The sequence below is a fragment of the Accipiter gentilis genome, chromosome 23 (genome assembly GCF_929443795.1).
Source record: "Accipiter gentilis chromosome 23, bAccGen1.1, whole genome shotgun sequence".
Classification (NCBI taxonomy): Eukaryota; Metazoa; Chordata; class Aves; order Accipitriformes; family Accipitridae; genus Astur; species Astur gentilis.
In genome coordinates, this window is record NC_064902.1 from 24,649,556 (window position 1) to 24,673,485 (window position 23,930).

A 23,930-nucleotide genomic window follows, 5' to 3' on the forward strand; every position below is an offset into this window, starting at 1 on the left:
ATTTCTGATGTCATTTGGGTTTCATTCTTCAGCCAAACCCATGGCTTGAATATTTATTCAAAGTGCAAAGCACTGACAGGTGTAAGGAAGTAATTGACATAAAAGTCTGTTCAATTAGAATTGTTAAAGCAGGTGCATAAATGCTATACTAGAAATTTTTTAGTCATTAAAGAACTCCTGTTGATAAAATATGTTTACAAAAAAATAAACAACAAACCCAGATGTTATACATAGGTAAATTTCTGGAGATATGCTTAATATACCCAAGAAAGTGTATTTCTTTTGTTCTGGAGTGCTCCTTTGGGTCAGAATAAAAAAAGACTGGAGAAATCCCCAGCTGACTCATAAGACAGGAACATTGGAAAATGGAGCCTCCTACTAATTCCTCATCTAGATTGGTAATGAGTGAAAGTTGTCATTTACTTGCAACAACTACATTAAAAATTTGGGTAGTTTTCGGGTAGTCGGAGTCATAGCACCATCTCATTTGACAGTCACGGGAGCAGCAGTAAGTTGAGTGGGAGGTCGGGACAAGAGTGAAAGTTGCCGCTCGACGCAGCTGCCGAGTGCAGTCTGGTGGGAATGCGCTGCTGCAGGCAGTGGCTGGTTGCAGCTGAAGGTGAAAAATACCAGAGAAATAACCAATTATTCTGACATCCGTTTGGTGTATTAAGGGCTCAAGGAGAGCATGCAGTAGTATAGAGTCCTGCCTAATACCTCATTATTTGAAAGCAAAGGCTAAACAAAAGGAATATATAGAATCATTCTAGTCTGCATTTGAAAAAGTAAATTTTAGTTCCCTTGTAAAACCTTTTATTACGTATCATGTTTATTGCAGAACTGAAGCCATACACACAGTTAGATGCATTCATTCCCCTCATTTTCCCATGAGGCAGATAGTCCAAAAGGTTTCACAGGTTTTTTTTCCAGTACCCAAGGGAAAGAAGCGTCTGTTCTTCCTGCTTTCATCCAGTTCTTTGCCACACAAGTGTCAATCTCGTCTTAAGTGAATTTCAGAGATGCTCTGATCATCTTTCCGTGACAGAGAATTTAGGTATGTGTCAGAGGGACAGTAACCAGGGAAAAGAGAGGGCAAAACCCCATAAATATAACTGTTATTGTTGAAATGGTACTACTGCTAAAACAGCTAGGTCCCAAGGCAATCTTTGAAATACAATATTTTAAATAAGAATACACTTTGGATATTTTTGTTCAGGGTTTTTTTCTGTCTTTTGACCTTTTAGCTACATTAATACCACATTTTTCAGCCTTTCCTTGCTACAGTGGGGGTGAGAAATTAATTGTTACTTTAATGGTACTTGAAAGGCTCATGATTTCTGAGGCAAGAAGTATAGAAAACTGCCAAAGTTTGAAAGTTTGATACTGAAAACAAGAGTTAGCTGTACTGTAAAATATATGTGGGTTATAAAGAAATAGTAAATTAAAAGCTCTCAAAACTTAAGGTATTGTTTGTAATTAATACAAAAGACCTAGGGCTGAATACGAACAAAAAGAACAGAAAGAGGAATGGGTTACAATTATGTATTGCAAACTGTCCCATGATGGCAGAGGTACAGCTGTAAGGCTCTCCAAGTAGGTCATTTTGCCAGAAGTCTTTGTAGCGTGTATACAGACTAATTAATTAATTATAATTTTTTATCAGAAGTGAGTTAAACACAAAAAACAGGAAAGCCGAAAAATTCAGAAAAATTGTTGACTTTAAGAACGTATTTTAAACCTAATCCTTGACTAGTGAGACCTGACCGTATGACAAATGTTGATTTGTTTTTTGTTTTGTTTTTTTTTTTTACTTCTCACTCCCTGCATCTGCTACTGTAGTGCATATAATAAGTGAAATCCTATATGCTGCAATGATTGTAAAATCCTGGCAACAGTCAGGCTGACAGCAGCATTGCTGCTTTTTACTGCCCTCTTTGTTAGCACGCATTACCTTCTTAGATCTTGTGAGATCTTTGAAGCGTTCTCGATCCCCGGTCGTACAGCACCCACCACGGTGGGGAGCATGCTTGGTGTGGCTCTTAGGGGGATCTGTTTAAACACACACACGCGTGCATGCACCCACACGTATCTACACCCCTGTGGGCGAACAAACCACTAGCTGACTGCCCTGGAGACGTGGCCAACGTCTGGGCAGAGCAGGCGAGCCAGCTCTGCCGGGCACCATTCCCGACTTACACACATCTGGCTTTGTCCGTAAGCAGCTCTTGCACAGCCTGTCGGCAATACCAGCTGCACGTAACGCGCAGGAAAGCATCTTTTGCCGCCATCACGTGAAACTTGTCATTTGGCAACCGGGCTGGAGCAATAAGCGTTCATGGAGAGGAAAATCTGATTTGCATTTGGGGCCGGAGCCTGACGTCAGCCGGAGCAGGAAGAGTGTGGTCTGGCCCTGGCAAGAAACGCTCGTCTGTGTCGCTCGGCTCCTTCCCCAGCGAAGAGAAGAGCGAGTCGGGCCGGGGTGGGAGCAGGCTGTCAAGGCCAGCCCCTTCGAGAAGAGGAAGCTTCTGGGAGAAAATCAGCCCTCCGCAGCACGCAGAGGAGGCAGAGGCTGGCGAGTGTCGCTGCCTGCAGCCGCGGTCCTGGCCCTAGGCGAGCACCATGCGTGGCTGCTGCTGATGGCCACGGTGGGGACAAAGGACCCTCCGGAGAGGGACTGCGACGCCATGACCCTGCAGCAGCCGCCCCTAGCCCTGAAGGGGGGCTCCCCCCGGGCCCTGTACATTCACAGCATGCCTGCCTGGGTGCTGGAGGATTTCTGCCAGAAGATGGACTGCCTGAGTGACTACGACTGGATGCGGTTTGGTGAGGGTGGGACGGCGGGGCGGGTGGGCTGGCAGCAGGGACGGCGCTCGGCGTGGTGATGGGGGCACACGTTTGGGACGCGTGGTGGAAGAGTGTGAGGTCTGGCCGAGGTAGGCAGCCATCCCCACACAGGGCCTCTGGCCCGGTCGTTCCCCAGCGCTCAGAAGAGCACACCCTGTAGACAGGGAATTCCCCTGCACCAGCCTGTTTTTGGGATCAAGCGAAACCTCTGATTAATAGGTGGAATTCCAGACTTCTGTGTTCTCTTGGCTTCTCCTGGGCAGCCAGGCTCCCTCGCCTTGCTCTCTGCTATCTTTCACGCTCCCCTCTCTCTTTGCGCTTTGATGTTCTGCTACTTGCCTGTTTTTACAACATCCCTCACATGTGCTTCATTATCCTGTTTTTTTCTTTCTTCCTTAACTTCATGTGTATTCCCACATACTTACTGCCCCTATTTTTCTCGGTCCTGGCCGTGTCCAGTTAATATGTATAGAAAACGTAGTCCCTGAGGGTTTTTTTTCTTTTTTTTTCTGTATCCCACTCCAAACAATTCTAACCTGGATCTTTTCTTAGTTGGCCTACCTTCCTTTATTTCACATGATCTAATTTCTTTCAAGACTTCACCAACTCTGCTGAGTAAACTCTTAACCCCAGTTAAACTTGCTGACTTGGGGTGGGCTCGGTCTCTGCTGTATTCAGATGCATAAAGCTGCATGTCTAATGTCCTTCTAAAGCCAGCTGAGGTGCGAACTCGGGAATCTTTGTTTCTGCATGCGCACCCCCCAGCCCCAAGCCTCTCTCTTTTGGGGTCACAGAGCAGCACATCAGGTGCGGGTCAGCTGAGGGGGGCTGAGTCAGACAGGCACCCTCGTGGGTATCTCCCCCAGCCCCCGGAGACCACAAATGAGCACAGCTGAATTTACACAAAACGCCAGGACAGAGTGACAAGGTAACCGTGTGTCACAAACCGCTGTTTCAGCACGGTTCCTTCTGGCTTCTCTCCCCCACCCTCTGTCTTAAGGAGCTGGGGCTGCCACCTCCCGTCCTGCAGACCGCAGCAGGCAGAGAGGGGGCTCCCCAGGGCCGGCAAAGCCTTTTGCTGACGGCTGGGGAAGCTGTGACATAACCCCATCCCAAATATAGGGGCATTCCTAGACACCTTTGTTGTTTTACCTCGCCCCCCTCCAGCCCTTGGTGCTGTAACTAGCACTGACGCTGTGGCCTGGGGCGTTGGATTTAGTGGGCGCTAAACAAGGGGAGGTGGATTACGTGCCGGTAAGCCAGCCAAAAAGAGTACAGAGGGGTAACCGGCATGCTGTGTGCATTCAGGAATCGGGACAAATTATGTAGGGTCAGCTTTAGCATGCTACCTCCTGCTCTTAAAATATAGCTGCATTTCACCAGTAAGTTTATCTGACTGTAAATAAAACTCAGATGATTCAGTTACTATTTGGCTTACCATAATATTGGTATTTAGTAACGTAGATGGGAGTGCAGTCTCACCATTGACTTCTGTTACCTATTTTGGGAGAATCACACCAGGAATTTAATCTGAACTTACTTTGGTACAAGGTATTAAGGTGAAGGAAGATTATGGGGAAAAAAATACACTGAAAAGTGTGACTGGGTTGTCTTTTGGGGTCTCTGACACAACAACATTTTTTCCAGAACAGTCGAAGGTATAAAAGGTATATCTTACTTTAGGAATTTTCTTCATGTCCACATAGCTAATTTATTGCAAAACTTGCTTTTAAAAGTGTGCAAATGAAAAAGCAAAGTGTGTCTTGCACCTTAGCTTTCCCTGCTTGCACTTGCTTGTTTTTTCTAATTTTAAACAGAAATATCTCGTCTCCCACTAGCCTCCTACGTGATAACTGATCAAACAGAGCTACGGAAAATCAAGTGCATGGAGAAGACGGGTATCAGCATAACAAGAGAGCTCATGTGGTGGTGGGGAGTGAGACTGGCGACGGTGCAGCAGCTCCTGGACCTGCTGCAAGGACTGCAGCTCTACCGAGCGGCTCAAGTCATTCTGGACTGTGAGTAGCTGCCCATTCCTCCGGCAGGGAGTCTGTGCTGCTTCTTGGAGCACCCAGACCCAACCCAGTAAATCTGTCTTGCTAGCGAAAGAAACTTTTTGCTGGGAGTCTCATACTCAAATTCTAAAATTTCCTCCACTGTTTCTGATTTTCTGCGCTCTCAAATAAAATTAGTGGTGGGAAAGAAAGAGGTGACATAGAGGAGGAATCACTGGTCCCTCTAGTTCATCATCCCACCTTTGTAGTGACCATCTTAGATGCTTCAAGAGGTGCCAAAGAGAGTTTTGCTGTCTGAACCAGGGGTGGTACTTTCATGCATCAGACAGGGTTTCAAAACAGAGCTGAATTATGAATGTTTTAATTTTTCATACATTCTTGTTTCTTTGTGAAAATTTGTCATTATACTCTAATTGTCAACAAACTCAGAGTAGAAAAACATATAATCAGTTCTGCCTATGCAGCCTGCTTTCCTGCACCATAAGAAAAAGGTTATGAAAAGGAGAAATAGTTTATCGACTACCTATATTACTATTTCTTTATCTCACTTCATATTTTCTCTATTCCTATCATATGTTCTCCTTGATCCCTCTATAAATTAAACACCTGTAGTCTTTTCTAACTCTTTGTATGTAGTTCTTCTTGCCTATCTTCAGTTTGCTCTATTTCAGATTTGTCTTTTTTGAGGTAGGAAGATTAGTATTTGAACTCAGTGTGCCTAGTTAAGGTAAACCATTGCCTTACAGAAAGCACAACACTTTTAAATATAATTTTCCTTTCCATTTTTCTCAATTGAAAATTACATTTAAATTGCAGCTGTCCATTTTTGTAAGCCAAATTGTACCTTAATCCAGTTCTACCACCAAATCTGTTGAACCCTGGACAACATACTGTCTTTCTGTATTGAGTTGTCCCAAAAAGTTGAGTGCACCACATTCCCCTTTTCACACATATTCCCACCAAAAATCTACTCTCTGGAAATCAGATGTTTTTATGAATTTTGCCAGTTCTCCATACAGACTTACTAGAAAGAAAAATCACAGATTTTTGTTATGTGGCAAAAAATGCTTGGAGAAGTACTATCCAGGTTTAGATGGGAAACGGTCAAAGCTTCTGAGGGCATACGCTTCCACAGGTGGAAAATATCTGGAGGAGCACCATCTGCTCTTCACATCCTGCAACAGGGAAGGTGTCTTCGACAGGGGTGGGTTTTAGTTAGATCACGAGCGGCTATTGCAAAACAGCAGCCAGCCTCCCCAGGGCAGGGCGACCAGCAGTCACAGGTGCAGCTGGCATTTGCTGCACAGCAGCTAGAGGCCTTTCTTTTGGAAAGTCCAATAATGCATCATGGGTTTCTTGCCACAGCATTTCTTTGTGTAGCACTTGTGTTTTTCTGTAGTTTCCTGGCATTAGCATGACTTCTAACCTTCATTTTGGTATGGCAGAAAATAATCTTTAATAATGGTATTCTAAAATTCTATTCTCTTTTTTTTAAAAAAGGAATATTACAAGCAGCCTTCAAGCAAGTTCTGTCTTAGTACACCAAACACAATAACCACAGACCCTAACAAGAGCATTGCTCAGTATAACTGATTTTACCATCACCCATATGCCTTTTGTTTCAGCAGATCCACTTTCTGACTGAATTCAGTCACAGCATTCCATTTAGGAGACTGTAACAATTCTTACTGCTCATTCCTCAGCGAAGCAAAGCAAGCTCCAGGAAACCGAACTTGAATCTGTTTTAATTTGTGTATCAGTAATCCAAGTGTTAACTTAGTCACAGTCACTGTGACTTTGAGGGTCCAGCCTAGTGGACAGGATGGAAAACAAAATCTTGATTTATTTTTTATTTTTTAATCTATACATTGAATAAATCTGATCTGGATATCACCAATGTAATAAGCCTGGCTCCCTGATAATGGTATTTTTATGGATACTCTGGAGTAGAGGGTGGCTTCCATGATGTGGTGACACTTTTGCTCTGTTCAATATTTAACACAGCTGATTCCTAGTCCATACAGAGAGTTTCTGAGTGCTCTTATATAACACAGTATAACCTACCACACCTTAATTAGTTACAGTCCTTGCCTTCTTTCCCTGTCAGAACGCATTCTGAGGCTTACCTTTGTTTGTGGCTGGCCTTTTTTCCTTTACAGAGTTCATTGACCTTTCTGTAATCTGTCTTTATATACATTGTGATTTAATAAAAAAACCCCCAAACATCTGCATTCTCCCTCCAAGAAACATAAAAACTGAAATTCAAAAATTACTGAATGTTTTTACCACTACATAATAGCAGCAACAATTTTCAATGTAATTTTTATCTGTCACGGAAAAGGCTGGTTTTGTTCAGCTAGGTACAATGCCGTTTCTTTCCCATGTGGGTTAATTTTGCCATTTTTGCAGAAGCTGAATTCAGAGAGCTTAGAAAAATTATTTGTTGTAACAACTGAGATGCTGCTGCTTTTACCCCAAAGTAGAGGGTTTTCTCTTCTTGTAATTACAGGCCTTTAAAACAAGACCATGAGTAGACTTCAAATTGAGATTGGTTCAGCACATTGCAGTGGTGAATCACTCCAAGAGAAGCTTCATGTATTTAATTTCAGAGAGCTATTGCTTGCAAACCACAACATTGTAGGATTCAAGCTGATGTATAGCACATCCTGTAAAACAACCCCCTGGAAACCCAGAGGCTGCACAGAGGATCTCTGATCATTAGGCCTGGTCCTTTGTGCAAAGGCCAGAATATCGCACTGGATCAAATCCTGAGAGGCAGCATTTTAAAGCCCCTAACAAGATTGCTTACACAAGAACCAAGTAAGATTTGTCTCTGATTATGCAAAATGCAAAGAATCGGGCTTTCAAGCCAAGAGCGGCTTCCAGCAACATCACCATTAAAAATAAAGATACAACACAGACAAAAATAGTCATCATCACTGCACAGAAACATTCATCATCCCTCCGTTTGTCCAACTGGTTTTATGTGGTATATAAATATCACTGTAGCTTGCGCAATATGCGCCTGACTTCGGCCTCTGGGACAAGAGGGGATTACCTGCTTTCTCTTATGCTTCTGTGATTTACCTTTTTTTTTTTTTTTTGAGCTCTCTCAAAAACATGTCTGAGATTTTTGGGACTTCACTTGCCACAAGCTGCAAAAACTGAGGGGTTTCCCCTTGTTAAAAATAAAATCCAATCAATTTCCTCCAGGCTGGAGGAGTACAGTTTTGTGATTTCTAACGAAAAGCTTGGTTTCTAAAAACTGTAGTTGGCCAGTGCAAGTAAACAGGGGTCTTATCATGATTTCTGCGGGCTAGGTAGTAAATAGGGAAAGTAAGTATTAAGAGATCATGGCAAGAAATGGACATACTCAATTCTGCTCATTAAGACACTGAATTGATACAATATATCTAACATACCTTTGTTTCTCTGAGTTCCTTTGTGACAATGGGTGAACTACAATACTGGACTGTTCCATGAAGGGCTTCATAAGGAGTTAGAAGTGACTTTGGTTTTGACTCTGAATTCTGTAAAGGAATGTGAAGGCTAGATAAAGAGGGTTTAAAAGAGGAAGGAAGAGACAAATCCTGTGGAGTCATCATTTTTTAGTTATGTTTTTGCATGATCAATATTATTTTTTGTCCCAGATCAATTCAAATGCAATAAATTGTAAAACTACAATGAAATGATCTTTTTAAAAAACTTATAATAGTCTTTTATATTGAAGTCCATTACAAAGCTTCATATTAATTTAAGTGGCAGAAAGTCTGGATTATTTTGTTGTTCTGCCATGTGGAAGTAGTTAATGTTTTCTAGAATTAACTCAATACGGGCATTCCACTGTGTGCTCAGTCATAAGCAGAAGTGACTTCTAGCAGGATCTTTCTAGGTTTAGACAAATCTTTGAAGTCTTTACCTTCTATTTCTGCTTTTTTATCTATAGCTGAATATGCTTAACTTGGGTGATTCTTCTTCGGGAGATATAGAGAATACACTGCTAGTTCTATTGGGCACTTTAGAAAACTAAGTGGTCCTTACATCACCATAATGCTATTAATTCTGATGTAAAGCAACCAGATGCAACACATGGGTAGATGTTTTGCTGGCAGATTACTTCCAGGAGAATTCTACCTCCCTTCAACAATTTCTTGCACTACTCTAGTCCTACTTCCAGATGTCCATAATAATGATTTTTTTGTTGTTGTTGGTGGTGGTTTTTTTGTTTTAATGTCAGTTCTTTAGTTTCAGCAGTGACATGTTTGATGTGCAGGAAGTTGCAAAATTCATTAAAAACCCTGAAAAATATGTTGAAAGAGGGAAGTGATTCTAATTTTAGAGACTTCTAGGTTAAAGTACAGGAGGGAAAAGCCAGCAACTCCAGAATACAGGGACTGTCAGTTTTGACTAAAGGCCTGCAGACTGTTTCATAGATGATTTCAAAAACCTGTAAAATTTGGGATTTCATAGCATTCTGACACAGTAATAAAGAAACATACCTGATTTTTCTGAGTTTTAGTTTGAAAACCTAGTTTCATTCAAACCTGCATTTATAGGTGACAAACTTATGGGTACAAACCCCAAGTAGAGGTCAAAGGAAAAAACTTGCCTGACATGAACATGCCCACTTTTGCTGTTATTGCTTTCATATACTCCTACTCTTCAACCTTTAGTGTGCTGAAACTGTCATAGCTTGCTTGTTGTCTCTTACACAGTTCTACTGAATCTTGGTTTATCATAAGGAGCATAGATTATAAATGAAACATAGTGCTTCCTGCTTGTTTCAGATACTCCCAATGCTTTGTTTGTACAAAAAAAACCCACAAAGCTATTATCTGTTTTCAAATGCAAACAGAGGCCTGCAGCTTTTGATCCCAAGATCACCACCATGCTTAAGATACAAAGCTGATAAAACAGCATGACAAAAACCCCCTTGTATTAATACTCGTGCTTATTTTCTTTTATATAAAAATAAAACATCAATTTTGATTTTTAAGAAAATGCTAAAACTATTGTTGATAAAAGGTGCCAGGTAGAGACAAAAGTTTAGAACTACAACCAGGAAAATGTTGTTATTAGGCAGTAGAAAGTCCTTATATCACCCCTAGTGCACACTGGGCATTTCCAAGCTCCTTTTCAACCTCAGTTTTAAATGTATTCATGGATAAGAATTCAGCTGCTTCTTAGGAGATTTTGACAGCTTTGTATATCACAGTATCTTGAATTTTTTTACTTTATTTTTTTCCCACCCTAACTGTAGCCTAATCTAATTATAATAATTCCCTCTAAGATGTACATATTTTTCAAGTCCATGTAAGCTGGAAGCGTCTTTGTATTTCTTTTAACCAGAATTCGAGTTGCTTTTTCAGGCCTGATTCTGAGATTTTGCCAAGCTGTATACAACATAGAATCTTTGAGAGCTGTAATGAATCAATAATTCAGCCTTTAATTTTTCCTTATATATCAGTAAGTCTTGACCTTTGACCATTTTTATGTTTTCCCTAGATTGTCTCCAGTTTGTTTCTTTCTGTTCATAAGTAAAAGTATGATTATTGGAAATAGTTCTATATAGGAAGGTGTTTTCTGGGAATGAGCATGGTCATGACACTAAAACCACACAATTGAAAATAGTCCTAAAATATTTAACTGATTAAAACCAATACAACTCTGTCAAACTTCCTCCCAATCCCATGACAATTAACAAAGAACTAGATGCCTTCTTTAGGCTGGGAGATATTTGTGATTTGAGATCATTGGCTGAAGGATGCTGTATAGAAAATGACAAAATAAATACACTATTATTGTTAATTTCTTATTGTAAGACACTATGTATCTTTTGCATAGTCATCACTGGTATTTATGTGAAGCTGTCACTTCTTAATTTTCAGTAGTAGTTAATGTCATGAATATGGTCTGAATTTAGATACCAATAGTATTCCAGCAATTTAACAATAAATTGCTTGAATCTTCTTTTTAATGTTCATGTTAATTTACAGTCTGTTTTTCTGACTAGGATTATTTCCTGATAACTGATGAGAGTCAGTATCTATTTTCCCCGGTAATCTTTGCCTTTCCTTTGTTCTCTTTTGAAGGGACATCAGCCTCTAATATTACCAACTCTGAAAAAGCAGAGCTGGTAGAGCCGCCTAAACAGGAGAATGTGTCTTTAACTCCCACAGAAAACAAAAAGAGAGAGAGAGAAAATGAGATAAGTCTGTTGCCATCACCAGACTCTACACATCTGGGACTACCACCAGCAGGTAGTAAGTGAAGTAATAGATTTTGAATTTGCTCTAACATTGAAGTGACCATATAGACAAGACTGCTTCCCTTTCGTTTTCAGTATAGTATAATGAATATATTGCTCTTCAGAATGGTCACATTTGAATATTTGCCTTTTTCCTAGCAGTGTTGTCTCCTGACCTGTTTGTTTCTAACTTTAGCCCATGGCCTCCTATAGCTCTCTTGGCCTTGAGAGATGCTGGCTATATCTATCCTGTGGGATCTCAAGACATTTCCCAGATCTCTGTAAACACCCTGGTCCCGTCCTTGCTCTGTACTAAGACTACATCAGTGCATACATTTCCTGCCCCATGTCTCTCTCTCCATGCAGAATAAATCTAGGCCAGAAGAGAGCTGTGCACAGGTCAGCAGGTCCCTCTGCCTGGGAAAGGGAGGGAGCAGAACCACAGGACATAATGAGGAGAGCATCTGACCAACAGTATAGACATAGGGAGCACTATATCCTCGAGCCAGGACTAGAGAGAACTGCATAATCATCTCGCAAAGAGGAACCAGGAAAGTAGCTCCCTATCTTCACACAGTATTTCACAGCTGAAATATTTTGACAGCTTGTCACAGATTATCCCTGGTTAGGAAATTCAACAAAATACCCCAGACCTTCATAATTAGTCACAGGCTGTGGTATTACAAAAATAAGGTGTATTTTCAATGCTGTTATTTCAATTTCAGGTGCTGTTTCTGAAAGAGCCTTGTATTCACTCCCTTTTCCACCACCTCCCCCAAGACACCTTTTGAAATCCTTACAGTCAAATCCTCCTGTCTCATCAAGTGTGAAGGTAAATCCCTTTAGTATTCATTGATTATAACAATGAAAATTGTCTTTATGACATTCTGTGGTTTTTCAGTTAAAGTTTATCCCTCTACTTGTATAAAATACAGATCTAGTGAAAAAGTGGGGCTTGATTACAATTTGTTCAGACTGAATATAATACTAATGCTTCAATTAGATTACTTACAGTTTACATCACTTTTTTTGACAGTGAAGGACCAGTGAGGGAAAAAATTAACAATATTGCATACTGCATAGCTCAGCATGGATAACATGCCCACAAATAGCAATTAATTTTGAAGGAATTTCCAGTATGGATTTTAAAGCGGACTTAACACTTCTGGTATGATCATAGGACAGTGCAAAATATGCCACTGACTAGTCAGAATGGCATACTACTTTTAGTTTAATTTTATACTGAAAAGGTGGTTTCTCCTCAAAACTGGGCTAGTATCAAATTTAAGTCAGGTTGCCCAGAGCCTTGTGTAGCTGACAGTTGAAAATCTGCAAGGATGAAGGTTCCATCCCCTCTCTGAGCCCCTGTTCCAGTACTTAACCATCTCACGGTGAAAAGTTTTTCTTGTGTTCCTAATAATTTCAGCACACAGTCTCCTCTTCCTTCCTCCCTATAGCTCTCTAGTCTAGCTAGATCTGTCCTGTGGGTTCTCAGAGTGTTTCCCAGATCCACGTGCACACTCTGGCCCCATCACAGTTCTGTCTTGGCCTGTTTTCCTTGGTTTATTTGTTTGAGTTTTTTTAAAGAAGATTTTGTTTTAAGACTTTAAACTCTTCCAAAATAACATGGTTCAAGAGTACCAGCCAGATGAGAAGATTGCTACAAAGAATGCAGCAGTTTCAGCGTTTCTTGAGAGGGAGCTAATGTTTTGTTTTTTCAAGTCTGGAGCACATTCAGGTTGTGAAAGCTGCATGATTAGGCTACAGTGGAACTGTAATAACAATTGGCATTAGAACTTGCCACACTGGAAGCAACAAATTATTGTGCAACTGACACCAGATGCTTCAGAAGTAGATGCGAAGCTCCTACCGGAACATAAATACATTATGAGGGACCCTACTTTCTGATCCAACTGTTTCTTAATATATGCCCAGGCCATAAAGATTAATATTTTTTGTAACTTAAAGTAACATCACTTCAAATAAATATATGGACTTTTAAACAAAACTAAGTCTATTTTCTGGGAAAGGTGGAAATGCAAATCGGTAGCTGTTTTCAAGTCTCTTCTACTATGCAAAAATTTTACATCGGCAAAACACATCAAGACAGGTATTACAAAAGAAAACCCTAATAAGTGATTGCACAGTACCTTTCACAGTTTGTTTCAGCAATCACAGTGATTGCTGAAATCATGGAAGAGAAAATATGACACCTGAAAGAAGGAAAAAGCATATGAATTTTCATGAGATAAACTTGCTTCTTCTACAAATGTGTAGCCTTGCAGCTCTTCTATGCCTCAGCAGGAGACAATGACTGATCTCCCCAGCGGGAGCCTTTTGTGGACCCAGAGGGAAGTTACTAATGCTACAAACGGCTTCAGTGACAACAGCAGAATTTGTGAAGGTACTTTTGCGGATGTCTACAAAGGTCAGAGAAACAACATAGTATATGTCATTAAAAGACTGAAAGAGGCAAGTACTCCACCTTTTCTTTTTCTTTGAAGGGGTATGTTATTAGTCTCTCTTGAACATTAGCAGCTGTTGCTTAATATTGTGTGGGCAAGGGATCAGAAGAGCTAGACAAGAGGAGAGGTAAAAAGGAAATTATGTAAAGTAAGTAAACCTAGATTCAGCAAATACGTATGAGAGATACTTTACTCATGTGAGTGGTTTTATTAACTCTGTCCATGGGAGTAGCCTGCAATGTACCTACCTGCATTGATGATTGGATCAGAGGTGTCTTTACACTGTTCTGTTCTAATTTTCAATTAATTGTTGCCTTTGACACAAAGCTGCCACCAGTGATACTTGCCTATTTTCTAAAGTAGCTTGTCATCTAGAGGCTAAAAGATCTGTATAAATGCAACATAATAATTACTATTGACATTCTATTGCATGTTTTAATTTTTCAGATGGAATGCACAAGCCCAAATTCCACCCAAAGATTCTTTCATACAGAAGTACAGATTTGCTTTCGGTAAGTGGTTGGCTTTCAAATGCAGCCTGTGCATGTCCTGCATGTGGCCTGTTGCCGGTGTGTTTCCTTTAAGACTCATGTGTCTGTCTCCCAGGTACTGTGCTGTTCTGGGGACAGCGGGGTTATGTACTGCCTTTGCAGGAGACTTGGGGAAACAGCATGCCTCCCAGTGCTGCTGCAGGACCCTGCTGAGCTCTGCCAGTCCAGGAGGTGGTGAGGGAGCAGTGCCTTGTGGAGTTTTGTACCCCTCCTACCTACTCAGAACTGGGCTGTGCTATAATGATCTCACTCTGCTGGTGGGTTAGTTAGCTTTCTGCAGTTCTGCTCAGGGCCATTCTGTGCTTCCAGCTGCAGGACACAATTCCAAGTTGCCTTGAATTTAGGAATTTATTCCAGCTCAGGAATGTATTTTTCTGTGCTGCTCTGACTTTATTTGCAAATTATTGTTGATCTGTGCCTGCAGGTGTTGTCATGTCAACATTTTGCAGCTGCTGGGTTTCTCAGTAGAAACCGGATTGCACTGTCTGATATATCCATACCTGCCTAATGGATCACTACAAAACAAACTTCAGTGTCAAGTAAGCAAATTATCTGGGTCTGTGGTTACAAGTCCTGTCCTGTCCTGTTATTGTATGTATCTCTTTGAATTCTGAGGAACAGCCAAAAAAAAAAAAAAAAAAAAAAAGTGCCCAAATATCTCTACTGCAAGTAGTACAAAGGCTGCAGCTCTTTTGCAGTTTTTCTACTGCAAAGTAGATCAGGTCAACAGGAAGTTTCTGCTGTGCAGCCTTTAGATTTTTAAAGTAATAAAGAATCTGCAAAATGTGTCTATTAATATTGTAATATTTTACTGGATTTGGGAATATGTTTTTGTAGAATCCGTCATAATATTCATTGGCATAATGTGCTATGAAGTTTTACACGGGCTTAAGAGGGAATAGTTTGAAGTGTTCACACCTACTGAAAGAGTGTTTGCAGAGGAGATCATAGGGCAGAGAAACATCAGAAAAGAAGCCGTCCATCAAAACCAGCGCTATGCCTCAGTAATGGCCAGTACTTGGTGATTTGTACAAGCATGATCCTTGCAGTAGGCTTATCTCACCATGTCCAATAGCAGGCAAAACGTGCAGAACAATATATAAGAATTAGGTTCCTTCCTTGGCCTAGAGATCATCAGTTTCTGCCTTGGACCAAACTTTTGATTTAGGTCAGCAGGATTTTTGACTGGGACTAAAACTGAGTCTTTGGTTTTCAAAACTACTAATGTCTTACAGTTTTTTATTTTATAAAATATGATTTTTTTTCCTCACTTCCTTGCAGGATGATTCTGTTCCACTGGCCTGGGAGATGCGCATTAGCATTTCTATAGGACTCATCCGAGCTGTAGAGTATTTACATAATTTTGGAATTCTTCATGGGAATATCAAAAGGTGAGGGGTTTGGCATATTAGCACTTCCTTGGTCACCTGTTCATTCCAGGATTTCTTTAACAATAATGGCTGAAAGCTTATGCAGTTTTGAAATCTGTTTGCAGTATCTTTTGGCTGTCTCTTGTTCTGTAAGGCATTTATTGGTTTATGTTGAATCTGTCTCTCTTTTCTAAATGATGGAAGTATACTCTTTTGAAGTAATTCCTGGAGTGCTTGTTTTTCCCCCTCTCCCTTTCTACCATTCTTTATCCTCTCATTCATACACAGCAGGCCAAATGCTGCAAACTTTCAGCGCTTAACTTTAAAAGTATAAAACTGTAATTCTTTACCTCAAGTTAAAGTAATTATTTGACCGGTATTGTTATTTGTCTTCCTTTATCACAGCTCAAATGTCTTGTTGGATGAAAACTTTACACCAAAGCTTGGACATTCAGGTCTGCGATTGTATTCTGTTGATAAAAAATCAGAATATGCTATGATGAAAACCAAAGTCCTCCAAGCTTCTCTTACCTATTTGCCGGAAGATTTTATCAGGCATGGGCAGTTCACAGAAAAAGTTGACATATTCAGCTGTGGTGTGGTATGTTGCCTTTTTTCCATGTTCTGTTGCATTCTTTGGTGCTTCTAGACAGGAAATTGGATGTAAGACCTTGGGCCTCACACAGTTGTTTTGCTGGCAATTTCATATCATAGTTGCTGACTATATAATGTGTTGAAATCCTGTTTTTAATTATGTTCACACTCCAAATATACTTCAGTTTGTGGCAAAGTGAGGTGAGAATCTTTTGAACAATAGAAACAAAATTCTTTCTTGTTGCAAAAAAATTGTTACTGCTGATTCTAGCAGAAAGACTGCAGTTAGGTTCTCAGAAATCTTGCAGATTTGCCACATGAACTGCTACAAACATCACCTGTTAATTTGGAATTTCAACTAAAATAATTGATAATTTATGATGTCAGCTGTCTCCAGGTGTTTCCATTTAAATAGAAAGTTACCCTGTTCAGTGTGATTTCTTATCTAGATTTAGAATGACTTTGTTCTCATCCTTTGTTTCAACAGTATCTATTGTACCTAACTATAAAATTTGGACTTGGCTCTGCAGGTGGATCTAAAGTCTCATAAAGATTGCCCAGATCTGGCATTGTTAAGCCATCTGAAACAAAAATAGAATTTCAAAATGCCCTGGCAGTTCAATTTTTCTTTAGTTACAAAACTTGTTTTTAAAAATAGAATTAATTCTGAACAAATTGTTTTACTTTTCAAATGTATTTTCTAGGTCTTAGCAGAGATACTGACAGGGATTAAGGCACTGGATGAAGGAAGACACCCTATTTATCTGGTAAGAAAAAGCAGGAATAATGAATACCAACATGAGTGAATGGGGTTGCTGTCAGAAAATGAATTTTCATTTTAATTAATACAGTTTGTTATTTGCAGTCTGCTGTACACATCCTGAAGAAGGGATGTTTAGAAGCTATATCCTGGTTCCATTAACATCAACAGCCTACCTGCCTTTAGACAGAAGCAGAATATATATTCCTTTTTCACATACCACACTCATGAGGGCTGGCCCAATGATGTTAGGAGATATTCCAGAATAACTGGTGTTTAAATACAAGCTTATTTGAGACAAGGCTTTGTGCTGAAATGCTGCTGCATGGTTTTTATGTGCCAGAAAGAGGTCTTATGAGCCAAAGTGAATGGGGAAACCTGGGTAGGCAGCAACTGCAGTTGCTCATCATCGTGTTTATCAGGCATTGGCGTATTGCAGTAGTGTCTGGAATTCATACTGTGGCCAATTTGCACAAGCTGTGATTAGAACTACACAAACTACTTTCACAAGCAACCAGAACTGGCCAGGCTCACTGAATGCCATTATCAACCATCTTCATGAAAACAAACTCCACCTATATTCCTTCTATGGGATACACTTCTTCTGATTTGCCATCTTGTTGAAGCCTTTGAGGGGAAAACAATAGTATCCTTTCTTACTATTTCCAAGCAATTCAGCAATGTTCAAATGGGTTCAGAAAATAAAGGATCCTAGGTTTATGATTTCTTTAAGAAATGTTTGAAAAGTCCTGTGCAGGAATGCTGCTTTATACAGTGTTGATTATTTTTCATTCCTATAAATGGTCATAAGCCTAGAAGAGCTGGGTCTGCTATAGTGAATTTGACATTAGACACATGCAGAGAAAATCTTTGGCCTTTTCTCTCCTGTGAAAACAAACATTTCTGTCAGTTGCATGAATGGAGATTCTTAAAGCTTTTAGGTCTGTAAACCAGCCATTAAGGAGCAATAACAAATAATATATAGCAAGATTCATATTCTCAGTGATTCAGATAGAAATAAATGTTTGTGTTAATTTTCCCTTCACTAATGTATCTCTTTTCTTTGAATAGAAAGATATGATTGCTGATGAAATTCAAATAGCGAAAGAAAGCTCGTACTCCAAAGTAAAAAACTTTGAAAAACTAGCTGCCAAGGAAATATGCTGTAAATACCTAGACAGGAAAGCAGGACACTTGCTGGAAGAGGTTGCTATTGATTTCGCCTCAGCCATCTGCCTTTGCCTGAGAAAGAAGAATTCTAACATAGCAGAGGTAATATTTTAAATACATGACCAAGTCTTCCTGACAGCAAGGTCTGAAGCTACAACATTCATGCCTTGCTTATTTTTGAGTGTTGACATAGGAGAATATGTGTAAGCAGGGGTACAGGAATTATTCTGCATTCACAGATTTTGTTGTTAAAAACAGGTGCTTGAAATTATGGAAATGGCTGAAAATAAATTAAGAGAGCATTACATCTGTGGAGGCAGCACTTCTGGATTGTCCATGAACACTCCAGAAGAAACAGATGATGAGACAACTAGTCTCAGCATGGATGTGCCTTCTGCAGGGGAGAATAAAGAGGACAGCATGCAGCCAGTAATCCTGACAAGTGCCAATCCATGCACGCCTTTAATAGGAGTTGTGTCACCTGACATTTACTGCGGACAAATGTCAAGGGTCCCTTGTGAATCAGATGAATCAAGTAGTTTTATATGGAATCCTTCAGAAGGATCTACAGATGATCTAACTAGCAACAGCTGTAACAATTCAAAAAATATAGCAGCCTCTGATGACAGGATCAAGCAGGAAAAACCTGCAAGTGGACTCCAGGAAAGAAATGCGGCATGCACCAAAAGTGATGATGTCTTGGAAACAGAGTCTACTGCACAGAGCACCTTTGAACAAAAAAATGCAGACCTTGACTCTTCATGTTCTTCACAAGGTAAATCTAGATAAATCTGAAGGGTGCATGCAGAACATTCAAACACATATGATCTTCAAGCTGTTTTGGCAAATCTGCCCATGCTTCTGTTACGATAACCAAAGTCTTTGTAAAAGTGCTCTAGTATTATAATAGTAGGGACAAAATACTCTTCTCCAGAATTGCTTAGGTTCTTCTTCCTACTTCTAAACACATTTCAGTAAATCTTTTCTCCTTGGTTATGATTTTACCAATAAATCTACAAACTGTGTCCTGGTTTTCTATCAGGTTTTTTCCTAAGCCAGTTTTGGGGTTTTGGGTTGTTTTGTTTTGTTTTGTTTTTTAATTTAAAATTATCGTCCATTCTTTAGACAATAGATTTTTTTCTCAATATGTGGGCTTTTTTATTTTTCAGCATCAGCCAGAGAGACATCTTGGAAAATAAAGATAAATGATCAAAAAAAGAAGCTAATGGAAAATATTTTGCTGTATGAAGAAGACAAATTAAACAGTTCTGAACTTTTTGAATCATAAATTGGATGGATTTATTAGCAGTGGCCAGCTCAGAAGAAGTAAGGACTCTCTCTTCATTAGAAGGGTGGTAAAAGTGTACCTTTTACATAAGGTTAAGTAGCAGATTTGGATCAGAAACATTAGCTCTGACTGAAGAAAAGAAAAGTGATCACACTTAGAAGAAGCAGAAAATATCTGTTCTAAAGCAAATTAAAGCACAATGCCACTCTGTAAACAGAAATGCCTTCTTCCTTTTTCATCTGCAATGTAAAAAGATATGCCAAACACAAACAATTGCCAAAATAATTTAGGATCCTTTTGCAGTGTATTTCAGAAAGCATCTATGTATAATGTATGTCTTATTAAAAAAACACAGTCCTAGAAGTTACAGGGCAAGCACTGATCAGCAACCAGTTAGCAATACCCTTTACTGTTATCCCACTGTGTACAGGCAGAGGGAAGCCTTCAGAGAGATGGGAGTAGGTTTCAGTTTTCAAATGAATCTATCCTAGTCCTTATAATCTTAGTCCACATAACTCAAAACCACTGCATTACCAGAGAGGGGAATTTTTATGCAAGTTCTCAGATGTATTCTATGTGACTCAATCTCAATTTGAATTGCACTGAAGATAGTTGTAAGTAAGTAATTTAAGCCATGTTAGTCTACTCTATGAGCTGCTCTACTACGTATATACATAGGACACCATTTGAAGTCTAACCTTTAAGTTTCACTGTCAGGAGTTCTAAGTGTTTAATACTTCGTAAGAGTATTTTTGGAAGTTATTTTTTTCTAAGTGTCCTTTACATGTTGTTAAGGTTTCTCATTGTGTTTCACATGGTCATTGTTGTATATTTTGGATTAGGGACAAGCTTGTAATTTAAAATATCTATAATTTTGTTATAAGTCACTTGAAATTTGATTTGTTATATTTATTTTGGCAATGGGTTAAAGAATCAGTGAAAGATGAGCTAGCAAGTGGACCTGTTCATGGTGCCATGCTCACCACATATTCTCAGAGAGGAATCATTTTGTGTGTCTCTTGGCTTACCCAGCGTTAGCAGCCTTGGGGTCAGCCTTGGTGATCACGCTTAAAAGAAGAAAAATAGAAACTTGTATGCTGTCATACATATTATCAAGTGTAAACCCCCTTAAGAATGTGTCACTTTCATTGCTATGACTATTTATTATTTGTAATATTGTCAGTATATTCCATTCTTGTGCAGTCTAAGGAAATACAGGTTTCTTATAAACAAAAAAGAACTATCAGAACATGTAGCTCAGCTTACAGACAGGTGACTGCTGCCTTCTTAGCATAGGTAATAGGGCCTGATGTACAGAAATGGCTAAAATTCACAATGGAATTCAGGGAATATTTTTAAAAAATATGAATTTATATGCAAATCTTTTCACTGGAATTGTGTAATGGTATAGTTTTCCTAGCTTTACACAAAGGTCTCTAAGTAAGGCCTCATATCTTCTATATTTGTACATTGTAGGTACTATTATGAGCAGGTAAAAGTATTTTAGCCTAAAGACCTGAGTATTAGAATCATCTACACATTTATCAAATTGATTTCTACACTAAAAACTGGTAAAATTCCTTAATTATAAGTGCCTTGGATACTGTCTATATATTTGCCAGTGTCAGTTTTTTATTTTACCAGAATCAAACCAAGAAAACATTGGTACTGACATAAGAAATATTGAGTGTACTCGGATTGGTCAGTAACTGCTTAATTCTACATGAGATTTAATTGAGATACTTCATGGCACTGAAAATTTAACATTAATTGTTTTTCATGGGTACATTTTGGGAGATCCATGGTAAATACCTCGGGTCTCCTCTACGAAGAAATGCACATAGACACGCCCCAGAGCTGAATGGAAAACCTGTTTTTTAAACTGAGAAACATAATTTAGACACAGTTCTGTTTCACAAAAGTGCTTTAAAGGTTTTGTTCTCTTCTAGTCACAAAATGAAATTGTTACTCTTTGCCTTGTTCCATGTTAGTTTTAAAAAATTCTCAGGTGATATACATGGTCTTGTAGAGTTACGTAAGTATAGAATGTAACATATATAAGACACTGCATAGTCTTACAATAGTGGTACTCTGTTACATAACTTGGCTATTCAGTATAATGTATGTTTTAATCCCAACTTGGCTAATTTATACATTACCATTTACTAATACCTCTGTGAATAAAAAAACTGAAAAAAACCCCTTTTTTATAGCCTGCTTTTTCGTGATTTATGGCACAGAAAAATGTGTCTCAATGCACCCTATTTAGGTAAATTTGTGTTCATAGGGAAGCAGCTCAAGGTCTCTTTACACACACTTAATCATTAGTAATTATTAGTACAAACATGTTTATTCTATCTTCATTCACTGTTAAATAGCTAATTTTTTTCCTTTGAGGTGTCTCTAAAGAAAAATGTCACTCTAAAATTAATAATTACAAGGATTACTGAGATACAACTGGCATTTATTGTTGTTTAGATGCAGAATCTATAGTATCCTTTATCCTTAAGACATAGTAGCTCTTTGTCAAGAATGGACAACTCTGCTTTTTTTTTTTATCTGTGAACACTAGAATAAGGGCACAGAATATATATATTTTTTAAATATAGTTGTTACAGAACTATAGAACTGTGCAAGTAAAACTAATTTGAATATTAGCACCTCCCAAAGGTGCAGTTAAAACCTAGAGGCTGAACATCATCCTATGTTGTTGATTAATGGTCAGAATTACCAATTCATTGATACATTCTATTTTTTCTTGTATGCTTAATTTTAATAATGTGAATAAATACAAACATGGAAGTATCATGTCTAATAGCAAAACTGAGAAGGTATTTACATATGTGGAGTGTGAAGAAAGCTGTGTTACACAGTTTTCAAGGTTACTAATTGCTATGTAACAAACTAGCAAATTTTTCTGTAACCATTGACTGCATCTTCTGTATCCTTTGTACTAGAACATTTTTTTGCATCTAAAAATGAAATGTCCATGCTATAAAATACACAGCTTCCAACATGTGCTAGGTTTTTTTTGTTTTTTCGGGCAACAGTGAAATAGATGCATTTCCTAACATTTGATGAATCATATTTCCTTTGCTATTTCTTATACAGTTGCTGCCATTTGTTAAAGTAAATGGTAAATTTCCTTAAATTGAAAGACTGGACTACACCTTCTAGCATTCTAGTAAAGTGAGCGTACAAGGACAACCCAACCACACATGGCATTGATCTATACACATTATTAAAGTAGAATCTTTTTGTGTTTACAAGTTGAACCTGCAACTGAAAAGTTCACACTTCAAGATTGAAGTCCTACAGGATAATATCATCATTCAGAGAAAACTACAGTATTATTTACGCAAAGCCATTGGCTCTTTAGAAAACGTTAAGGTACTTGTAGCATGCTTCTCATGTATTCGCCCAGTGGTGAGTAACCCTAATCCCGAGCCATGCGAGAGGCTCATTGGAGAGGGAGAAAGGAGCTGTTGAGTCCCACAGAAAAATCAGCGTTTGCATTTGTGGGAGGGTGCGTTTGACAGGCTGGGAAAAATGAAAAGCAAGTAGAAGAGAAAATGGCATGACTGCATAGCTAAGTCAGTAGTAACAATTCTCTCCATGACATGCTCATCCCCATGCACCAGCCTGCCTACAATCAAATGTGTATTTTGTATTTTGTGTGCTGTTCTGCATGACGCCCTCGCCCAAACTTATGTCTTTCAGCTGCAGTAGTTCACGCGGGACAATCCACGCGGCTTTTGCACCACTCCCAAGGGATACAAATATCTTTCTTCCCCTCGTTAACTCCTCTAATTAATAAAGCCTGTCCTGCCGAGAAGGGGCTTGGTACAAAAGCCCACAGGAGACCGCAGGCCGCTCCTCGAGCGCCTTCTCTGCGCTTCCCGCCCCGCGGCAGAGGCTGGAGGCCGCGGCCTCACGGCGGCGGGCCGGGCTCCTGAGGGCCGAGCCCAGAGCCCGGGGGCGCCCCGGGTCCCGCAGCCCACCCCACAGCGTATTTCTGCCCGTCCCGTTGCCACCGACCCCTTTCCGACGAGCGGTCTGAGCGCGGCGCAAACGGGCTCGGCGGCGGCCGGCGGCGGGGCTGAGGGGAGCGAACGGCGGGGCGGGGCGTCCTTCCCGCCCTTCCCTGGGTGCCCGCCACAGCCAATCGTCGCCAGCGGCGGCGGGAGGCCGCCCACTCGGCGCCAAGGGCTGGCCCCGAGGTCCCGCCTTCGGGGGCGGGGCTGTCCCTGGGGGGCAGCCTCCGCGCTCGCCCCTGAGGTGCTGCGGACCCGGGTTGGTGTCGGACCTCTCGCCCCGAGCGGGGGGCGACTGCGAAGCGGCGGTGCTGCAGCCCTGGGAGCCGGGCCGGCGGCCTGAGGGGTGCTGGGGACCTAGCTGGGCGCAGGGTTCCCCGCCCAAGCATGGCCAGCTGCCCGGGGGGCGGCCGCAGTGAGTCCGTGGGACAGGAGGCCGAGCCTCGCAGCAGGGGAGTCCCTGGGCCTCCGCGGCTCTGGGTACCAGCACGGGTGGCTGGTCTGAAGGGCTGCTTCAGAAGCGGACGCAGGATTTCAGCGTGAGAGAGCGCGTTGCTTTAAAAGGCAAGCGCTCTTCGTCGCTGGAAGAGCC

The 23,930-nt window shown here is 40.3% G+C and overlaps 1 protein-coding gene across 4 annotated transcripts; it reads left to right on the forward strand.

The window, feature by feature from the left end:
• The first annotated feature begins 28 nt into the window (after positions 1-28).
• IRAK2 (interleukin 1 receptor associated kinase 2) lies at positions 29-22,126 on the forward strand. Of its 4 annotated transcripts, none has more exons than XM_049827131.1 (13): positions 29-2,823; positions 4,683-4,862; positions 10,952-11,122; positions 11,832-11,938; positions 13,384-13,578; positions 14,019-14,083; positions 14,547-14,661; positions 15,404-15,513; positions 15,898-16,093; positions 16,791-16,853; positions 17,918-18,118; positions 18,275-18,791; positions 19,186-22,126. In XM_049827131.1, exons 1-13 carry the CDS (start codon positions 2,637-2,639, stop codon positions 19,302-19,304), a joined length of 2,226 nt encoding a protein of 741 aa, XP_049683088.1. In that variant the 5' UTR covers positions 29-2,636; the 3' UTR covers positions 19,305-22,126. The 4 variants fall into 4 exon arrangements, with proteins under 4 accessions (XP_049683088.1, XP_049683090.1, XP_049683089.1 ...); XM_049827133.1 differs by having other exon boundaries at positions 13,411-13,578; XM_049827132.1 differs by having other exon boundaries at positions 10,952-11,119.
• The last annotated feature ends 1,804 nt before the right edge of the window (positions 22,127-23,930 follow it).